The following is a 22,945-nucleotide window of genomic DNA, read 5'->3' as shown; positions in this document are numbered from 1 at the left end:
TTTCAACTCAAGTCATTAAGGGTTGATTTTATTGGGGGTAGGGACAAGGAGTTGTCAAATCTAGCACATTTTATTGTGACTACATAAAAGAAAAATGTAAATCCAACTTTTTTATTGATTTAAAAAAATGACATCGGAATGCATTACAATTCTTATTATATGTATACAGCACAATTTTTCAAATCTCTGGTTGTATATAAAGTATGTTGACACAGATTTGTGACTTCATACATATACTTTGGATGATGATGTCTATCACATTCCACCATCCTTGCTAATCCAACTTTAAAACGATCTTTTCTTTCTCCTCAAATCAACCTCAAACTTCTATATAAACTTTAACAGTTTCAGAGAAATCAGTCCATCTATGAAAACTAGGTGTACTATCAAGTTCATCCAAGAAAATATTGACTGAACTAAAGAAATCACAGATAAAACATTTACTAAAGGAACAGTGCAGGAATTGTTATCAATGTTCTTGCAGGAACTGATCTCATTTCTGTAGTCATCATTCTAGTCTCTAGGTCTTTATGCTATGCCAACTTGTCCCCAGGTTTAATAACAGAAAAGGCCACGAATGCTAAACTGCTGGTTTATATTTCTTTATAATTTTTAATATAAGGCCATTTATTAAAGTAGACAAACCACAAGATGAAAATGAAGACAACATAAAAACACAACTTTTCACAACCAAAAATATTAACACAACTTAAAAATAATTTAGATAAGAGTGTTGTAAAAGATGTGTGTCATATTTGCATCCCATTAACTTAGATGATGTCAATTCATAATTCTAAATAAATTTTTAAGTATGATATTAAAAAGACATTTTCAGCATATATGTAAATTATTTACCACAGGACAATTCAACACTGACTTTTGAAAATGGATCATTTTAAAAGACAAAGATTTTTATTCTGTAAGTTTCATTCAATTTACTTATGGTGAAAACACATGAAATGTGCTTTTACTTATTAAAAACCATGGTGGATAGTGGCAAAGGACTGGGGGTGGGGCCATTAAGAAGAATGTCACACTGTGATTTTTCTGCACACAAATGAATGATAATTTCCACTTCTAGAACCTCAACACATCCCTTTTTAAAGAAACAAAATAAACCCAAGACACCTTGCAGACACTTCCCCACCCCTAAACAAACTGATGACTCTTTTACATTAAAAAAAAAATCTAGAATAGTTATGGCGGCAAAAGATTCTGATGGCAATTGATTTTATAAATTGTGATTCAGTCTCTCTTATTCCCAAAGTGCAAGATTCAGGGATCTGAATCTTTCAGTAGTGCTTCTCCTAGAAATAGTTCTTCATTATATTTGTCAAAAGTCGTTTCTGAATTAGGTCTATCCTTGTAGACAGAGGTATAACGAGAGACACAGTTGCTGCAGAGAAGGACCTGCCTGAACCTCGACACTGGATTGATTGGTCAGTCTGAAGGGATAGGTTGCAGATCCAGGCACTAAGAAGTTCAATAACAAAAATCTCCTTTATCAGAGTCCCTGACTGGATGCTGCATTAGATCAACTATGGACGTGTGTCCTTCCACATCTGGTTGTTCATAGAAGCTAAACCTACCATTGGAGTGCTCCATTCTAGTGGGTAGTGTTTTTCCATGGGAAAGAAAGCTCATGCTTAGAAGATAATGGTCAATGGAACTCTATCCTGAACAAGAAAAGAACCATCTGGAACATTGGCTAGCTTCCCCTCTGCTTCCCAGCATGTGATGGCCCCGGTACCAGGCTTATTTTGCAAGTTCCTTCAGTTCCTCTGTAAGACTTGTCACAACCAGGGGACCACTGCTGTGCATAGCCATAAACTCTTTCAACCCCAGGGGCAGAGTTAGGATCAAAACTCAAATGACAACCCATACATTCAGCCACATGGGCATCTGTGCCAGTGAGCCCACTGAAGTCCTTTGGATTTGACTAGTCTGCATCAGAGGTAGCAATGGTGAGAGTGGAAGGATCTATCATGACACTTTGGTCTCTGTAACATGACTCCTGTGGTGCCAATCAACAAGCCATTCACTGGTCCACAAAGAACTACACCCTGGTCTACCTGATTCTACATTGATTTTGATGCCACTTAGGTAACTTCTCATTTTATTGGATTTGTGTTTTATTGTTCTGCTGCATTGATGTATCTTTTTAGATTTGAACCAAGTCCACACTACCTGGGTGAGTACAGGCTTCATTCATATTTTCAAAGGACATATGTTCTTTATTTACTACTCTTTTTTAAAACAATCTTGTTCTGTTATTCTTTGAAGGAAAAAAAAATGGCCAAGTTGCCTTTTCAATATATATCCTCAGCTTCTTAAGAGCAGAGTTGACTTAGGGTCAGGACAGACCCAGCCTGAAACATCAAGTTCAGGGTGACAATGCGTCCTCCCCTCCTATTGTGGATGGAGCCAATTGCAAAAAAAAAAAAAAAGAGTTTAAACTGAACACCAGTGGATGATCCTATAGTCCAGGAGGTCACAGTGCAAACTGGACTTATGGGAAAAAATGAAGGTGACTGCAGGTCTGTGAGCCTTCAGAGGATCTGAGGAGGATGAATCCCTTTCCTTATATTTTCCTACTTCTAGAGGCTGCCCACATGCCTGGGTGCCTGGGCTCTACATCTACATTCAATCCAGCAATGGCTGAGTGAAACCCCACACATCGCATCACTCAGGCACTGACTTTTCTGCCTCTCTTCTACATCCAAGGATCCAAGTATCCTCCCTTTTTATTTCCTAGGGATCCAAAATTTGACTTCACAGAGCCCTTTCTATAATACACTTCTATAGGCCTGATGAGTTTGTGCCAAGTGTGAGCACAGAAGGGCGTCAATCATATTAACTATCCTTGATTTAAGAGCATAAAAATAGTGTTTTTTGAATTCTAAAGCTGGTCCTTCCTCTCTGGACAGGAATATTCAGGCCATGTATTCAGCTTGCTCTGAACCTGGAAAGCCTAGACACCTGTGCAGACTCCTGCCTGTACAGTCAGCCCACCTCTCACCACACACCTCTGTAACTACACACCTGATGCTCTGTCTACACTGCACCTTCAATAGTGAGGACAAATGCCAGGACAACATCAGTGGGACACATGTGGGGGGAAGGAAGTTCCTGTCCACAGACCCCAGTGAAGGTGGTCAGGACTCACATGGGCTCAGGACTCACATGGGCTTGGAAACGGTGTCTGCACTTGTCTGTGTAGACAAAGAAACTCTGAATCACTTATTGAGGAAAAGCTCATGGGCAAAGCCAAGGATCAGTTGAGATCAAGTCCAGGGAGAAAGCACACCATGAGCCAGTGCCCCAGGGGAAGGAGTGTACATATTTGGAAAAAGAAAAAAAAAGGTGATGCAAACTGGCTACAAGCACAATTGCCTTTCCGTTTTTTTTCACTCATGGAAACTCAATTGCTCTGAGAATAGACAACAATGCAACAATTAATTTAATGAGCATTCATGAGAATTCAACCTCCCAGGCCATGGAAATAGTAAATATGCCCCTTGATCCTCTCACCCACAGCTGAGCTCTGCCAGGAATGAGAAGCTTCACCTGGACCTTGAAGAGCACCCATGCCTGAGGCCACCTCCTGGCCTTCATCAGGGCTGAGCTGACCCTCATCACCCAGGGAAGGAGGAGCAGGAGCTCACCCCAGGGCTGCTGATGTGGGAGCAGGTAGGAGGCAGCACAGGGCTCACAGGATGAGCCTTGGTGGCCCAAGTGGGGACACTGCAGTGAGGAGGGCCCCCTCACTTAGAGCCATCTGTGTAGTCAGCTCCTGTCTCTCACGACTTCTCTTCCAATCCCTTTCTTCTCATCTTCCTTCTCTTTTCTGGAACCCAGATCTGAGCATCTCTCAACTTCCTGATGGAACTGACCTTCTCTCAAGCATTTCCTGCACAGCTATCTTTACCATTTTTCTGCAGCCACCTTAGGGGACTATCTTCTCCATCAGAGAAGCTTCTTTGTTTTTAATGTATAAAACTACTATTTCATTCCCTCAAAGTACCTCATTTTTGATCTTGAGTAGTTATCACAAGTTCAGCCATACATCTTGCTGAAATCACATTACTGAAGTTTTCTTTTTGTCTCAGTTTCCAATTTATAAAATAAGCATCACAATGTGTTCACTTCATAAGAATCATATTGGGGTGAAGTTAAAGTAAATCAGGCATGAGAAAATGTTAATACTCTCTAACAGGTAGTGAGGGTCTACTCCTATTTATCATTATCATTGCATTATTATAACACTTTTTGTACTTATATAAAAACAGCAATGATGACATAATGAATCAAGGTATATAAATCATAAACCAAGTGCTGAACACAGGCAGGTCCTCAAGTAACTATACAAAATAAAACTCTCATTTGTTGTGTGTTTGTAAGGTTCTGATCCCCATTCATGGAGATGTATATTTTGATAAAATTTGGAATGTTGTAGATCTATTTTCTAATAAACTTGCTGCATGTACAAATGCAAATTTTTCCTCCTTCTATCACCTTTTTTTCAAATAAGTTAGATGGGTAGAAAAGTTACAGAGAATACTGAGACTTCTCTGTTACAGCTGAAATTGGAAATTCACAACTAGAGAGGGAGAAGCAATATTTGCCAAAGATCTCAACATGCCATTTTCCTCGATGCCACCTGGAGTGCCCTCTGCTTTTTACACACTGGATTTGTGTGAACAGGCTTACTAAAATCACACCCAGTTAAAATAGGTCTGAAGCCACCAATCTGTCATCTGCAGCCACTCCATCCTCCGTAAACCACACCTTGCCTCTTCCCTATTTCTTACAGGTGCATTTCGGTTGTACATAGGTGGGATTTGTTGGTTCATATTCATACATGCACATGATATAAGAGTAGAATTTGGCCAAGATCATTCCCCAGTAGACACCTTGCATTTTCCATGTTCAGGTCTCTGGTGACTTTTTCTCCTTCTATTGCATTGGTTTGCATTTCCAGGCTACTGACAAATGATTAGTGATGAGAAACTTAGTTTTCTTCTTCACTTAAAGGAGAATTCTGCTTCTGCTAAAGGAGAATTCTGCTTCTGCTCCCACCTCGTGGTCCTGCCAGAGCGTTTTTGGTGGTAAGTTTTGTAATTTATTGTCTTCTTTCCTTTGGGTTTTTGATTTGTTTTTCTCCATCAACTTTGGACAATTCCCAGAAATAAGTTCTACTCTGGGACAGCTACATATTTTTTTCATTCATTTTATTTATTTTTCTTTCTTCAAATTAGTTATACTGGACGGTAGAATGCATTTTGACACATCATACAGAATTGGAGTACAACTGCTGACTTTCCTGGTTGTACAGATAGCAAATTTCACAGCTGGTGTAATCAAATATACGCATAGGACAATTATGGCCAACTCTTTCTACTCTCCCTCCTACTCCAGATCCCTTCCCCTCCCATCACTCCCCTCCATCTAACCCCCAGATACATCTATTCTTCCCTAGCCCCCACCCACTTACTGTGAATTAAAAACTGCAACTTAGAGTGTAAGAAATATTATAAGATCAATTTTCCTCATTCCAAATTCTAGACTTTTCAATAGATTTTTCATCTTTTTGAAGGGTTTATTAGTGCATTGTATTTTTACATACTATTGGGATCATTTTACATAATCACACATGCATGGAATTTACTGCTCCACATCACACCTGCTCCTTCCTCCTCTTGTCTCCTTTAATCCATTTCATTTCATGTCTGAATTTTTCTAGTTGTGGATGCTATAGAATTAGTTCTGGAATTTGTTTTTCAATTCTAGGATCTTTCTCCTTTTTAGTTCTCTAGCTCTGCTTTTACCTTCATTTTATGCTCCTTTCTGCTTTAGTTTTGCCTAGTGTTATTTTTATTTCCAACAATTTTAAGTTTTAAAGTTGCTATTTCTTAAGGATGGATGACTTATGTATTCATTTGCAGTTTTTATATGATATACTAAGAAGCAAATCCAAAAGTAACAATGACATCACTACTCCAGGAGATCCCTGGTCATATGCTGGTGACTCTTGTAGAATTTATAAAATGGCTCTTTGCTGAGTTAATTTTTCCAGCCCAGAAAAGAGGACCAAATATGCTCTCATATCAGCACCTGAAATGTTATTTCCTTTCCCCATCACAGAATTTGGCATGGTTACTATTTTTGAAAAAGGCCTTCTGAATTAATTCCAAGAAAATGGAATCTTATTTTTATTAAACTTTTATAAATTAATGGTAAGAATGAAAACCTTTTCAAACATTTAATACCCTTTTTACATTTCCTTTGATGAATCTATGACTCTTTCTACCTTTTTACAAGAAAGGCATGAATCTTAATTTATAACTGAGACTCTAGTATTGAAATACATTCACTTTGACTAACCAAATAGAATATTTTTGCAGTTTTCTAAACTTGAGCATTTTTTCCTTCAGATGTTTTTAATATAAAGTTCTGATTAGTGAAGCGTTTTTTTGCTTGTACAAATAATTTTTAGTTAATTAAGAATGTTCCTCTAATGTTAGATATTACTCATGCCCATGTAGATGTTTACTTTATCATTACATTGTGTTTTCATTAGGTAGCTGCTTTGGTCTCTTGCTCCACATTGAAGGCTTGAAATTTATATGGGAACATGAAGACTGCAGTCAACATTATATTTTTCAGATAGCTAATAAGTAATTACACTCTTATAAAAATTTTAAACAGTTCCTCAAAAGTATGCAGGGATAAGCAATGCACACTAACAGGATTAAAATTACATAGTTAATATCATACCACTTAATATGAGTTGAGCACCATATTATGTGACAAAAGAAAGAATTCCATATCTTACACAAAACCTTAACAAGGATTTGGATTTCAAAGCAATAAAATAAAACCAAATAAAAAAAATAGGTGTTATCAGGGTGGGGTTGTGGCTCAGTGATAGAGTGCTCGCCTAACACACATGAGGCAGTGGGTTTGAACCTCAGCACCACATAAAAATAAAATAAAGATATTGTGTTCACCTACAACTAAAAAATAAATATTAAAAAGATAGGTGTTATAAATTGATATTATTTATTCAAAGTATATTTTTACAAAAATTCTCACAAAATAAAAAGAAAGCACAGAAAAATTATAGGACACCTCATCATCTCAAAAAAAAACACTTTCTGATAATAATCACAATAGTGGATATGATATTGGGGATCATCATTCTTAACAGCATTGAAGTTTAAATACACTCAATATTATCAACAAGAAATGAACATGATCTAAATTTTCTTTGATGGTGGTGCTGGCATTTGAACACAGAGCCTTGTGAATGTGAGGCAAGCACTCTACCAACTGAGCTATATCACCAGCCCTTGGCCTTTATTTTCTTTTAAAAATCAGAATTATATGCCTAAAATGATTGAAATACATGGAGGCAAGTTCTTGCTACTGATATGAGACTCTGAATGTTGTTATGATGTTATCTTTTTTTCAAATTATCTTAAAATTTTAAGGGAATCTCTGATAAAATTCCAATAGTATTTTACTTCCAATAGTGCTGATTCTAACAATCTACAAGAATAAACTGAAACTAGAAATAGAATTCTGATAGAAATAATGCTAGGCGACTTTCTCTATTGGACTTTTAAGTACATCGTGCAGATGGACAATTTTTACATTATGAATCTGGCAGCCTGATGAATGGCCAGTTTAAGTCAACTTATATGCATGTGACAGAGGAAATACCTGAATTTTTTTAAAATGAGAGAAGTCATTTGCAGGTTATCATAAGAGAAGAAAGTGTAAACTTAAAATTAATAATAACAATCTCACTCAAAGATAACCAGAAAACCAAATGTCCAGAATGGGCAAGATTTGAAGAGCCATTTCACCATGATGGAATATTTTCATGTGATTTTTTTTTAAACGTGTGTAAGACTCATGCCTACATTTAGAAACTCTAGGATTTCTATACTTTGAAATTCCATGATTCTTCAATATGTTTTGTTAAAATGGAAATTAAAACGAAATAGAATTAAGAATAATAATAATACCAGAAGATGCTGATATTTCTAGCAAAAAGACCACACAGGTCCACAGGATAGGACTTGAGGAAATCAGAGAGAAGAACCACAGTAACATAGAGAGCTTTTACATGGCAGAGCAACCTGCCTGGAACTAGGAGATGCTCATTCCCATGAGCATGAAGCAGAACGCAGCAGAGCACCTGGGGAACGAGGATTGGGTGGGGATGCAGGCAAGGTCTAGAGCCCAGGTTCCCAAGCAGGAGTGAGCCTCCGAATCCTGACAGGGCTTCTCAAGACACAGAGGGCAGCTTCATACCTACAGCAGGAGGTTCAGGTGGTCAGGTGAGGTGTGCATCAGAATGCACATTTCAGCAAGATTCCAGGTATTGCCCAGGTGGGTACTCCTGGGAATACCACTTGAGAAGCACTGACATAGAACCATGTCTTGATTTGTTTCTTTGGGGGTATACAAATGGTATCTGAAACTTGTCAGCCAAGAGGCCAAATGATAAGATAAAATAAATAAATTATTGAGTTCACAAAATTTCAATAAAAGACACTGGGGTATCCTGGGGAATCTCTATTTAAAATTCTTATTTGGGGGAGAGAGAACGGGGTGGGGTGGACAGAGGGTACCAGGGATGGAATCCAGGGGAACTTAAGCACTGAGCTACATGCCCAGGCCCTCTTTTTATTTTTTATTTTAAGATAGGATCTCACTAAGATACTGAGCCTGGCTTTCAAGTTGAAGTCTTCCTGCCTCAGCCTCCCTAGCTGGAGTGAATTTGGAGTTCCTTCTCTCCCTCCTCGAGCAAACACACCAGCACCATGGAAAGAGGAAACCAAACAGGAACTGGAAACTTCATCCTCCTGGGATTCACAGGTGACCCTGACCTACAGTCCCTCCTCCTTGGCCTGCTTCTGTCCGGGTACCTGGTCACAGTCACAGGGAACCTGCTCATCATCCTGGCTGTCATCTCAGACTCCCACCTGCACACGCCCATGTACTTCTTCCTCTCCAACCTGTCCCTGGCTGACATTGGCTTCACCTCCACCACCATCCCCAAGGCTCTGAGGAACATCCAGACTCACAACAAAGGGATCACCTTTGCAGGTTGCATCTCACAGGTATATTTTTTCGTTTTGTTTGGATGCCAAGAAAATTTGCTCCTGACAGTGATGGCCTATGACCGCTTTGTGGCCATATGTCACCCCCTGCACTATGTGATCATCATGAGCCCATGGCTCTGTCTTCTCATGGCTCTGGGGTCCTGGTTGGTCAGTGTCCTAGGTTCCCTCCTAGATACCTTGACAATCTTGAGGCTGTCCTTTTGTACAAAAATAGAAATCCCTCACTTCTTCTGTGATCTTCCTGCAGTCCTCAAGCTCGCCTGTTCTGACACCCTCATCAATAACATAGTGGTGTTCTCTATGATCATCGTCCTGGGTGTCTTCCCTCTCACTGGAATCCTCTTCTCCTACTCTCAGATTTTCTCCTCCATCCTGAGGATCTCATCAGACAGAGGCAAGTACAAAGCCTTCTCCACCTGTGGGTCTCACCTCTTGGTGGTCTCCTTGTTCTATGGCACTAGCCTTGGGGTCTACCTCAGTTCTGTAGCCACACAGTCTTCTATGATGAATCTGATGGCCTCAGTGATGTACACCATGGTCACCCCCATGCTGAACCCTTTCATCTACAGTCTGAGGAACAGGGACATCAAGGTGGCCCTGGGAAGAGTCCTCACCAAGATGGTGCCTCTCAGTGAAAGGGTGGATGCACATCTCTCCTGAATCATAATGTCCATCATACTGAAGACCCTGGAGCCCCACCCCTCCATGCAAGACTCTGCCTATCTATGCTTGGTGTATTTTAGGGTACCTTATTAATCCATTTAAAGTGAATAAATCCAGCAATTAGGCTAAAACTCCGTGATCTAATCACTTCACCTCTGAATGTTCTTGCCTTGTCTACACCTGAACTATGGGAACACCACATACCTAATCCACAGCACTGCCTTGGATTGTTAGTGAAGATGAGCATATTTTCATGGCTTTGTCATCATCCTTAGAGTTTGTTCCTACTTAGGGACTGTTTCTATTGCAACATTTTGGATCACCCATGTACTATCTAACCAGTCATTGTAATTTTGTTTGAATACAAATGGGATTTTTAATTTGTGATAACCAACACTGAGGTGTGGGTATTTGAATTGTTATTGATACAAAATACTGGCATTTGTTGATGGAGCACCATGTTATATCTCAATGCATGCATGCTACATGTAGTGATAAAATCAAAGTAATCAGTATTTCCATCTCCTGGAATATTTATTATTTCTTATCACTGGGATACTTCATGCTCTTCTAGTTTTCCAAAATTATATAATCAATTGTTATGAACTATTGTCCTCTACTGGCGGACAAGTGCATGGAGTACTGCAGATATGCATATGTTAAGGGCGCCTGAGTGGCAGGCCACTCCCCTCATACTAGGCATGTGAGTGGCAGACTGCTTACCCTGTAGGCACAGCCCTGGGTGTGAGGCCATGTATTGCAGTCCCTGCACTTGCTCCACAGCCTGTCCCTCGGTTGGTCGCTGTAAGGACAGTTAGCAAGAAATTGCATGGGTGGCTGCCTGTAACCTGCCTGGCTACTTCCCGAGCATATATACATGGTAACTGGGCAGTTAAATCCACCTGCTTCCTGCTTGATCTCCGGAGGTCTTGAATATCATCTCCACAGCCACACTCTCCTCTACCCTGTTCTGTGGACCTCCCTGCTGAACAAGAGAGAGCCCATGCACTCTACTTGCTGTACAACATTAGAAATCATTTCTCTTGTAAAACTGGGCTTCACACCCTGAAACTAACCTCCTCCCCACCCTGCCTGATTTCCAGGGACCACTTTTGTACTCTCACCTTCTGGGACATCAACTTCATCCCCTTCCGCATATGAACAAGAACTTGCAGCCTTTGCTCTGGTCCTTTGGATTGACATATATCCTCAGAATAGGGTGTGTAAATTGTGCAAATGCTGTCCTGAAAACTCATTTACAGGAACATTTCCTGAGGTGGTGTGAATGAATTAACTCAATGTTTTCCCCTTTAAATCATTCCTACTGTGCTTCCCATCACACTGACTGTGGAATTTTTCTACTCACCCTCTGTACAGATTCCTTGAATTTGAGAACTGGCTCTTTCACATCCTCACAGCCACAATGCCTCATCCTGTTGTTGGAAAGGAGTTTTTACTCAGTGAATATCTGTCAAATGGAGTGAAAATTAGCTGGGAAGATGGTTCAATGTAAAATAGAATCTGGAAGAGAAAATGCAAAGTTATAAATTGAATAAAAGATTTTGAGCTGGAAAAGAAATTCGGAGTTACTAATGCTGATATTAATAACAACAACCCTCAGCAGGTGCCAGCACTATTGCCACATTTTATAAACATCCCATCACTAGATTTCCCAATGTCTCTTTTATTTGATGTATTAATCTGTTGCATTGTTATAATAAAGTGCCAGAGACTGGGTACATTATAAAGCGGTCTTTCTCTCACAGTTTGGGGCTCTATCAAGTCCAGTTAGCATGACTCCTGCTATGGCCAGGGAGCCTCTGACTTCATCCCATCCGGGTGCCAGGAGCACTTTCAACAGGGAGAAATCGCATGGAGAGACAGGAAGCCAGAGAAATACTCAGATGGGCCAGTATGACATCACCAGATGATACAAACTTATGAGATCACCATCCTACGTATGATTGGTGAGGAAGCAAAGCATGATTATGCAGGGCACAACTGTATTCTAATCTCATTTCCTGTCTTAGCATTTCCTCACCAAAAAGGCCTGTCAAGTACAACTTAGAGCAGGAAAAGCTTATTTCGGCTCTGAGTTTCAGAGGTTTGGTGCGTGGTCAGCTGACTCCACAGCTCTGGGCCTGAGGTGACACCATGGCGGAGGGCATAGAGGAGAGAAGCAGCTCATGAAGGGCAACCAGGAAGCAGAGAGAGCTCCACTGTCCAGCAACAAAGCATAAACCTGAAGGCACCCCCTGGGGATGTAGCTCCTCTGGGCACACCTACCCGCCCACAGTTTCACCCAGTTGATCCATTTTAAGTGGATTAATACAACAATTAGGCCACCGCTCCATGATCTAATCACTTCATCTCTGAATGTTCTTGCCCTGTCAACACCTGAGCTCTGGGAACACCACATACCCAATCCACAGCACTGCCTTGGATTGTTAGTGAAGATGAGCATATTTTCATGGCTTTGTGTTTGTCTTCATTCCTGCTTCACTGAAGTACAGCCAGCACGGCGGCACATATTCCGGTGACAAGGTTTTGCCTTGACAGACACGTACAGTGTGTCATGATCTCCTTGCATTTATTCTTTCTGTATTTTTGCCTCAACTCTTTGAATCATATACCATAATATATATCCTAGTTCTAATTTACTTTAATCAGTTGATATACCTGTTAGACCACGACGCAAGAAAAGACCACTGACTCCAATTAAAATCAAATTAAAGCAAGCTTATTATTTCGACCGGCCGGGCTGCCTTGCCCATCAAAATCGTGGGAGCCAAGGACAGCGTCGAGGCTTCTTTGTGGCCCAGTTTTATAGCCCAAAAAGTTACACAAAGGGGGGTTACAGATAACAACACTCTGAGGAGCATAACACAAGTTTACATTTTTGCTGGCCCCGGCATCAGAATTTATGGAGATCTTAGAGACTCAGAGAGGGTCGTTATCCGGCCAGGGAAGGCCAGAATTTATGAGGCGTCACTAAGGTTTAGGAAAGGGTTGTTATCTGGTCAGGGAAAACCGGACATGGGTGAGTTCAGGGCACGGGCAGGCATTCCAATCAGCTTTACAACATCAATTAGTGGCCAGGCCCTACAGACATCCTAATATTTTTACAGAAAACAGAAATGAATCCTTCATCACTTGTGACAAGCTGGCTTCTGATCTAATGAGAGAACTAGGCTAGGTATATCAATACCTGCATTGTCTTGTTTTATAATGCCTAATGGGTTCTAAATGCATTTCCTAGTTTTCCATTTATTTTTTCTTTCCTGATTTCTTGACCTACACTGTTGAACATGCTAGAATTCTCCAGTTATGTTTTCAGTTCTACCCATTTTTTCTTCCATCTGGGTATATGTTCAGAGAATTCATCTATATTCCCTTCTAAAGTCCACTACAACTTAAGATCTTTCCCACAACTTTCTTTGATGACCATTTTTGACATTTAGAGAGCAATTAACTCCATCTTAATCCAATCCATAAATAATTATCCAAGCACCATTTATTTCAAAATCTTCTTCATGGCACTCTTTTTTTCTGTTGTTATATAAAGTATATTCACACCATTTGTGTTTTCATACATGAACTTGGGTTAATAATGTCCATCTCATTCCACGAAAACAATGCTCTCATGGGACCTGATCTCATTTCTGTAGTCATAATTCAGTCAATATGTCTTGACGCTATGCCAACGTGTACCTGGGTTTAATGATAGATAAGGCCATGATTGCTAAACTGGTGGCATATAATTCTTTACAATTTTTAATGTAAGGCCATTTATTAAAGTAAACAAACCACTAGATAAAAATGAACACAAATACAAACACAACTTTTCACAACCAAAAATAATTTAGAAAAGATTGTTGTAAAAGATGTGTGTCAGATTTGCATCCCATTAACTATGATGAAGTTCATTAATAATTCTCAATGAATCTTTTTAAACTATGATATTTAAAAGTCCCTTCAGTGTATCTGTAAATTGTTTTTTCACATGTTCATTCAACACTGACTTCTGAAATTGGATCATTTTAAAAGACAAAGCAATTTTCCATCTATGAGTTTCATTCATTCACTCAGGGTTGAAGATGCATGAAGTGTACTTTTAATGCATAAAAATGACAGTAAAGAACTGGGGGAGGGCATCAAGGAGAATCTGATAATTCACACTGTGATTTTTCTACACAGTAATGAAAGATAATTTCCACTTCTAGAACCTCAAGACATACCTTTTAAGAACCAAAATAAACCCAAGACACCTTGCAGACACTTCCTGAATCCTAAACAAACTGATGACTCTTTTACATAGAATACTAGAGTAGTTACGGCAGCAAAAGATTCTGATGGCAATGAAAGTTGTAAATTGTGTTTCAGTCTCTTTTTCTTATTCACAAAGTGCAAAATCAGGATCTCAAACTTTCAGTAGTGCTTCTCCTAGAAATAGTTCTTCATTTTGTTTGTCAAAGTCGTTTCTGAATTAGGTCTATCCTTGTAGACAGAGGTATAATGAGAGGCACAGGTACTGCAGAGAAGGACCTGCATGAATCTCAACACTGGATTGATTGGTCAGTCTGATGGAATAGGTTGCAGATCCAGGCACTGAGTTGTTCAATAACAAAAAGGTCCATTTTCAGAGTCCCTGACTGGATGCTGCATTAGATCAATTATGGACTCATGTCCTTCCACATCTGATTGTTCATAAACCTACCATTGGAGTGCTCCATTCTAGTGGATAGTGTTTTTCCACTGGAAATAAAGCTCATGCTTATAAGAAAACGGTCAATAGAACTATCCTGAACAAGAAACAAACCATCTGGAACATTGGCTAGCTTCCCCTCTGCTTCCCAGTGTGTGATTGGCCCCAGTACCAGGCTTATTTTGCAAATTTCTTCAGCTCCTCTGTAAGGATTGCCACAACCAGGGGACCACTGCTTGGCATAGACATAAACTCTTGCAACCCCAGGGGCAGTGTTAGGATCAAAACTCAAAGAACAGCACATACATTCAGCCACATGGGCATCTTGCCAGTGAGCCCAGTGAAGTCCTTTGGACTTAACTAGTGTGCTTTAGACTAGCAATAACTCCTCATGACACTCTAGGTCTCTGTAACATAACTGCTGTAGTGCCAACCAACAAGCCATTCACTGACTGTCCATAAAGATCTCTAGATCAGCCATTAGGCCCTGGTCTACCTGATTCTACATTGATTTTGATGTCACTTATGTAACTTCTCATTTTATTAAGTTTGTATTTTATTGTTCTGCTGCATTGATGTTTCTATTCAGATTTAAACCAAGTCCACACCGCCTGGGCGAGTAGAGCTTTCATTCAGATTTTCATAAAGAGAAGGACAAGTGTTCTCTATGTACTCCTCTTTTTTAAAATTATCTTTCCCAGTTATTCTTTGTGAGGGAAAAACATGGCCAAGTTGCCTTTTCAATATGTATGCTCAGCTTCTTAAGAAAAGAGTTGGCTTGTAGTGGGGACAGACCCAGCCTGAAACATCAAGCTCACGGTAACGATGTGTCCTCCCCTCCTATTGCGGATGGAACCAATTCCAGCAAACTTCAGAGATTAAACTGAACACCAATGGATGACCCTACAGTCCAGGAGGTCAGAGTGCAAACTGGACTTATGGGATAAAATGAAGGTTTCTGCAGTTCTGTTAGCCTTCAGAGGATCGGAGGACGAATCCCTTTCCTTATATTTTCCAACTTCTAGAGGCTGCCCACATGCCTGGGCACCTGGGCTCTGCATCCCCATTCGAATTCAGCAATGGCTGAGTGAAACCCCACGCACCGCATCACTCAGGCACTGACTTTTCTGCCTCTCTTCTACATCCAAGGATCCGAGGACATGTTGCACTCTGAGTATCTTCCCTTTTTATTTCCAAGGGACCCAAAATTTTATTTCATGAGCTCTTTCCTATAATACACTTTTATAGGCCTGATGACCTTGTGCCATTTGTGAGCACAGAAGGGTGTCATTCCTGAGGGGGAAGGATGGGGAGTGAATCCAGGAATATGGCATGGATCAGGTGAGTCCTGACACCTGGGAGGTCTTCTCTTCCAACCCTGTTGGCTACTCCATCAAGACCAAAAGAAATGTTCTGGGTCCGACTGCTATTTTCTGAAATCATATTATCTTGATTTAGGAGCATAAAAATCAGTGCTTTGTGAATTGTGAAGCTGGTCCTTTCTCTCTGGACTGGAATATTCAGGCCTTGTATTCAGCTTGCTCTGAACCTGGAAAGCCTAGAACCTGTGCAGACTCCTGCCTGTACAGTCAGCCCACCTCTCACCACACCCTCTGTAACTACACACCTGATGCTCTGTCTACACTGCACCTTCAATAGTGAGGATAAATGCCAGGACATCAGTGGAACACATGTGGGGGGAGGGTGGTCCTGTCCACAGCCCCCAGTGAAGATGCTCAGGACTCACATGGGCTCAGGACTCACATGGGCTTGGAAACGGTGTCTGCACTTGTCTGTGTAGACAGAGAGACTCTGTATCACTTACTGAGGAAAAGCTCATGGGCAAAGCCAAGGATCAGTTGAGATCAAGTCCAGGGAGAAAGCACACCATGAGCCAGTGCCCCAGGGGAAGGAGTGTACATATTTGGAAAAAGAAAAAAAAAGATGATGCAAACTGGCTACAAGCACAATTGCCTTTCTGTTTGTTATTTTCTCACAAATGGAAACTCAATTGCTCTGAGAATAGACAACAATGCAACAATTAATTTAATGAGAATTCAACCTCCCAGGCCATGGAAATAGTAAATATGCCCCTTGATCCTCTCACCCACAGCTGAGCTCTGCCAGGAATGAGAGGCTTCAACTGGACCTTGAGGAGCACTCATGCCTGAGGCCACCTCCTGCCTGAGGCCACCTCCTGGCCTTCATCAGGACTAAGCTGACCCTCATCACCCAGGGAAGGAAGAGCAGAGGCTCACCCCCAGGACTGCTGATGTGGGAGCAGGTAGGAGGCAGCACAGCCTCACAGGATGAGCCTTGGTGGCCCAAATGGGGACACTGCAGTGAGGAGGGCCCTCACTTAGACCCATCTGTGCAGTCAGCTCCTGTCTCTCACGATTTCTCTTCCAATCCCCCTCTTCTCATCTTCCTTCTCTTTTCTGGAAACGAGATCTGATCATCTCTCACCTTCCTGATGGAATTGACCTTCTCCCAAGTGTTTCCTGCACAGATATTTTTACCATTTTTCTGCAGCCACCTTAGGGGACTCTCTTCTCCATCAGAGAAGCTTCTCTGTTTTTAATGTATAAAACTACTATTTCATTCCCTCAAAGTACCTTCTTCTTGAACTTGTGTAGTTATCACAAGTCCAGCCATACATCTCTGGCATCACATTACTGAAGACTTTTTTTTTTTGGTCTCAGTTTCCATATTTATAAAATAAGGATCACAAAGTGTTCACTTCATAAGAATCATATTGGGGTGAAGTTAAAGTAAATCAGGCATGAGAAAATGTTAATACTCTCTAACAGGTAGCGAGGGTCTACTCCTATTTATCATTATCATTGCATTATTATAACACTTTTTGTACTTATATAAAAACAGCAATGATGACATAATGAATCAAGGTACATAAAACATAACACAGGTGCTGAACACAGGCAGGTCCTTAAGTAACTATACAAAATAAAACTCTCATCTTGTGTGTTTGTAAGATTCTGATCCCCATTCTAGGAGTTGTAAATTTCATTAATATTTTGAATGTTGGAGATCTATTTTCTAATGAATTTGCTGCATGTAGAAATGCAAATTTTTCCTCCTTCTATCACCTGATTTTCAAATAAGTTAGATGAGTAGAAAAGTTACAGAGAATACTGAGACTTCTCTGTTACAGCTGAAATTGGAAATTCACAACTAGAGACGGAGAAGCAATGTTTGCCAAAGATCTCAATGTGCCATTTTCCCTGTTGCCACCTGGAGTGGCCTCTTTACATATCGGGTTTGTGTGAACAGGCTGAGTAAAATCACACCCAGGTACAATAGGTCTGAACCCACCAATCTGTCATCTGCAGCCACTCCATCCTCCATAAACCACACCTTGCCTCTTCCCTGTTTCTTACTGATGCATTTTGGTTGTACATAGGTGGGATTTGTTGGTTCATATTCATACATGCACACGATATAGCAATAGAATTTGGCCAATATCATTCCCCAGTGGACACCTTGCCTTTTCTATGTTCAGGTCTCTGGTGACTTTTTCTCCCTCTATTGCTTGGTTTGCACTTCCAGGCTGCTGACAAATGATTAGTGATGAGAAACTTAGTTTTCTTCTTCACATAAAAGAGAATTCTGTTTCTGCTCCCACCTCAAGTCCCTGCCAGAGCGTTTTTGGAGGTAAGTTTTGTAATTTATTGTCTTTTTTCCTTTTGGTTTCTGATGTACTTTTCTCCATCAACTTTGGACAATTCCCAGAAATAAGTTCTATTCTCAGATAGCTACATATTTTTTCATTCATTTTATTTATTTTTTCTTTCTTCAAATTAGTTATACATGACAGTAGAATGCATTTTGATACATCATACAGGAATGGAGTACAACTGCTGACTCTCCTGGTTATACAGATAGAGAATCACACAGCTGGTGTAATCAAATATACTCATAGGACAATTATGGCCAACTCATTCTACTCTCCTTCCTACCTCCAGATCCCTTCCTCTGTCATCACTCCCCGCCATCTAATCTCCATACATGGATTCTTCCCTAGCCCCACGCACTTACTGTGAATTAAAAACTGCAACTTAGAGTTGTAAGAAATATTATCTTGTAAGATCAAGCATTTCCTTACCTCTGTGTTCATTTTCCTCATTCCAAATTCTAGACATTTCAATTGACTTTTAGTCTTTTGAAGGGTTTATTAGAACATTGTAGTTTTACATAATATTGAAGTCATTTTACAAATCACACATGCATGGAATTTACTGCTCCATAGCACACCTGCTCCTTCCTCCTCTTGTCTCCTTTAATCCATTTCATTTGATGTCTGACTTTTTCTAGTTGTGGATGCTATAGAATTAGTTCTGGAATTTGTTTTTTATTCTAGGATCTTTCTCCCTTTTAGTTCTCTAGCTCTGCTTTTGCCTTCATTTTATGCTCCTTGCTGCTTTAGTTTTGCCTAGTGGTATTTTTATTTCCAATAATTTTAAGTTTTAAAGTTGCTATTTCTTAAGGATGGATGACATATGTATTCATTTGCAGTTTTTATATGATATACTAAGAAGCAAATCCAAGAAGTAACAATGACATCACTACTCCAGGAGATCCCTGGTCATATGCTGGTGACTCTTGTAGAATTTATAAAAGGGCTCTTTGCTGAGTTAATTTTTCCAGCCCAGAAAAGAGGACCAAATATGCTCTCATATCAGCACCTGAAATGTTATTTCCTTTCCCCATCACAGAATTTGGCATGGTTACTATTTTTGAAAAAGACCTTCTCAATTCATTCCACGAAAATGGAATCTTATTTTTATTACACTTTTATAAATTAATGGTAAGAATGAAAATCTTTTCAAACATTTAATACCCTTTTTACATTTCCTTTGATGAATCTATGACTCTTTCTACCTTTTGACAAGCAGACATGAATCTTAATTTATAACTGAGACTCTAGTATTAAAATACATTAACTTTGACTAACCAAATAGAATATTTTTGCAGTTTTTTAAACTTGAGCATTTTTTCCTTCAGATGTTTTCAATATAAAGTTCTGATTAGTGAAGTTTTTTTTTGCTTGTACAAATAATTCTTAATTAAGAATGTTCCTCTAATGTTAGATATTACTCATGCCCATGTAGATGTTTATTACTATGTTGTGTTTCTTTACGTAGCTGCTTTGGTCTCTTACTCCACATTGAAGGCTTGAAATTCATTTGGGAACATGGAGACTGCAGTCAACATTATATTTCTCAAATGGCTAATAAGTAATTACACTCATATGAAAATTTAAACAGTTCCTCAAAAGTATGCAGGGATAAGCAATGCACACTAACAGGATAAAATTACATAGTTAATATCATACCATTTAATATTAGTTGAGCATCATATTATGTGACAAAACCAAAAAATTCCATATCTTACACAAAATCTTAACAAGGATCTGGAATTTCAAAGCAATAAAATGAAACCAAATAAAAAGGATAGTTTTTATTGGGGTGGGGTTGTGGCTCAGTGATACAGTGCTCGCCTAACACACATGAGGCACTTGAACATCAGCACCATATAAAAAAGAAATAAAGATATTGTGTTCACCTACAATTAAAAAAATAAATATTAAAAAAGATAGGTGTTATAAATTGATATTATTTAGTCAAAGTACATTTTTACAAAAATTTTGACAAAATAAAAAGAAAGTACAGAAAAATTACATGACACTTCATCAATTCAAAAAAAACACTTTCTGATAATAATCACAATAATGGATATGGGGATCATCATTCTTAACAGCATTAAAGCTTAAATACACTCAATATTATCAACAAGAAATGAATATGATCTACATTTTTTTTTGCTGGTGCTGACAATTGAACCCAGAGCCTTTTGTATGCGAGGAGGAATATCCCCAGCCCCTGATCTACATTTCCTTTTAAAAAACAGAAATATTTGCCTAAGAAATGTTTGAAATACATGGAGGCAAGTTCTTGTTACTGATGTGAGAATCTGAATGTTGCTATGATGTCATTTTTTTCCAAATTATTTTAAAATTTTAAGGAATCTCTGATAAAATTCTAACAGTATTTTACTTCCAATAATGCTGATTCTAACAATCTACAAGAAAAAACTGAAACTAGAAATAGAATTCTGACAGAAATAATGCTAGGTGACTTTCTCTATTGGACTTTTAAGTACATCATGCAGATGGAAATTTTTTTACAATATGAAACCGGCAGCCTGATGAATGGTCAGTTTAAGTCAATCATTTATATGCATGTGACAGAGGAAATACATGAATTTTTAAAAAATAACAGAAATCATTTGCAGATTACCGTAAGAGAAGAAAGTATAAACTTAAAATTAACATTAACAATCTCACGTCATAAAGAAAACCATATGTCCAGAATGGGCAAGATTTGAAGATCCATTTTCCCATAATGGAATATTTTCATGTGATGTTTTTAAAACTGTGCATAAGACTCATGCCTACATTTAGAAACTCTAGGATTTCTATACCTAGAAATTCCATGATTCTTCAATCTATATGGTTAAAGTGGAAATTAAAACGAAATAGAATTAAGAATAACAATAATAATAACAGAAGATGTTGATATTTCTAGCAAAAAGACCACACGTCCACAGGATAGGACATGAGGAAATCACAGAAAAGAAGCATAGTAACCGAGAGAGCTTTTACATGGCAGAGCAATCTGCCTGGAACTAGGAGATGCTCATTCCCATGAGCATGAGGCAGAATGCAGCAGAGCACCTGGGGAACGAGGATTGGGTGGGGATGCAGACAAGGTCCAGAGCCCTGGTTCCTAAGCAGGAGTGAGCCTCCGAATCCTGACAGGGCTTCTCAAGACACAGAGGGCAGCTTCACACCTACAGCAGGAGGTTCAGGTGGTCAGGTGAGGTGTGCATGAGAATGCACATTTCAGCAAGATTCCAGGTGTTGCCCAGGTGGTACTCCTGGGAACACCATTTGAGAAGCACTGACATAGAACCATGTCTTGATTTGTTTCTTGGGTGTGTACAAATGGTATCTGAAACTTGCCAGCCAAGAGGCCACATGATAAGATAAAATAAATAAATTATTGATTTCACAGAATTTCAATAAAAGACATTGGGACATCCTGGGGAATCTCTATTTGAAATTCTTATTTGGAGGAGAGAGAGGGGGGGGGAGGGTACCAGGGATGGAATCCAGGGGCACTTAAGCACTGAGCTACATGCCCAGGCCCTCTTTTTATTTTTTATTTTAAGATAGGATCTCACTAAGATACTGAGCCTGGCTTTCAACCTGCAGTCTTCCTGCCTCAGCCTCCCTAGCTGGAGTGAATTTGGAGTTCCTTCTCTCCCTCCTCAGAGCAAACACACCAGCACCATGGAAAGAGGAAACCAAACAGGAACTGGAAACTTCGTCCTCCTGGGATTCACAGATGACCCGGACCTGCAGTCCCTCCTCCTTGGCCTGTTTCTGTCCGGATACCTCGTCACAGTCACAGGAAACCTGCTCATCATCCTGGCTGTCATCTCAGACTCCCACCTGCACACACCCATGTACTTCTTCCTCTCCAACCTGTCCCTGGCTGACATTGGCTTCACCTCCACCACCATCCCCAAGGCCCTCAGGAACATTCACACTCACAGCAAAGGGATCACCTTTGCAGGCTGCGTCTCACAGGTATATTTTTTTCTTTTGTTTGGATGCCAGGACAATTTGCTCCTGACAGTGATGGCCTATGACCGTTTTGTGGCCATCTGTCACCCCCTGCACTATGTGGCCATCATGAGCCCATGGCTCTGTTTGCTCATGGCTCTGGAGTCCTGGTTGGTCAGTGTCCTAGGCTCCCTCCCAGATACCTTGACAATTTTGAGGCTGTCCTTTTGTACCAACATAGAAATCCCTCACTATTTCTGTGATCTTCCTGAAATCCTAAAGCTCGCCTGCTCTAACACACTCATCAACAACATAGTGGTGTACACTGTGGCCATCGTCCTGGGTTTCTTCCCTCTCACCATCATCTTCTTCTCCTACTCTCAGATTTTCTCCTCCATCCTGAGGATCTCATCAGACAGAGGCAAGTACAAAGCCTTCTCCACCTGTGGGTCTCACCTGCTGGTGGTCTCCTTGTTCTATGGCAGTAGCCTTGGGGTCTACCTCAGTTCTGTAGCCACACAGTCTTCTACGATGAATTTGATGGCCTCAGTGATGTACACCATGGTCACCCCCATGATGAACCCTTTCATCTACAGTCTGAGGAACAGGGACATCAAGGTGGCCCTGGGAAAAGTCCTCACCAAGATGGTGCTTCTCAGTGAAAGGTTTGATGCCCGTCTCTCCTGAGTCACAGTGTGCACCATACTAGAGAACCTCACCCCTTCCATCCACCTGTGGTTACCTCTGCTTTATATATTTTAGTACATCTCATTTTCACTCATTGGGCTCATT

At 40.0% G+C, this 22,945-nt stretch overlaps 2 protein-coding genes and 2 pseudogenes across 2 annotated transcripts; 2 read left to right on the top strand and 2 right to left on the bottom strand.

The window, feature by feature from the left end:
• Nucleotides 1-1,292: 1,292 nt before the first annotated feature.
• On the bottom strand, nucleotides 1,293-2,212 carry LOC139707220 (suppressor of cytokine signaling 6-like; annotated as a pseudogene).
• A 6,622-nt stretch (nucleotides 2,213-8,834) lies between these two features.
• On the top strand, nucleotides 8,835-13,363 carry LOC139707215 (olfactory receptor 7C2-like). The gene is made up of 2 exons (XM_071617427.1): nucleotides 8,835-9,728; nucleotides 13,262-13,363. Exons 1-2 carry the CDS (start codon nucleotides 8,835-8,837, stop codon nucleotides 13,361-13,363), a joined length of 996 nt encoding a protein of 331 aa, XP_071473528.1.
• Nucleotides 13,364-14,228: 865 nt separating this feature from the next.
• On the bottom strand, nucleotides 14,229-18,640 carry LOC139707208 (suppressor of cytokine signaling 6-like; annotated as a pseudogene).
• Nucleotides 18,641-21,877: 3,237 nt separating this feature from the next.
• Nucleotides 21,878-22,840, top strand: LOC114084237 (olfactory receptor 7C2-like). Its single transcript, XM_027925381.2, has one exon. It carries the CDS (start codon nucleotides 21,878-21,880, stop codon nucleotides 22,838-22,840), a length of 963 nt encoding a protein of 320 aa, XP_027781182.2.
• Nucleotides 22,841-22,945: the final 105 nt, after the last annotated feature.

This window comes from Marmota flaviventris, chromosome 1, assembly GCF_047511675.1.
Source record: "Marmota flaviventris isolate mMarFla1 chromosome 1, mMarFla1.hap1, whole genome shotgun sequence".
Lineage (NCBI taxonomy): Eukaryota > Metazoa > Chordata > Mammalia > Rodentia > Sciuridae > Marmota > Marmota flaviventris.
This window is presented reverse-complemented; position numbering and strand designations above follow the sequence as displayed.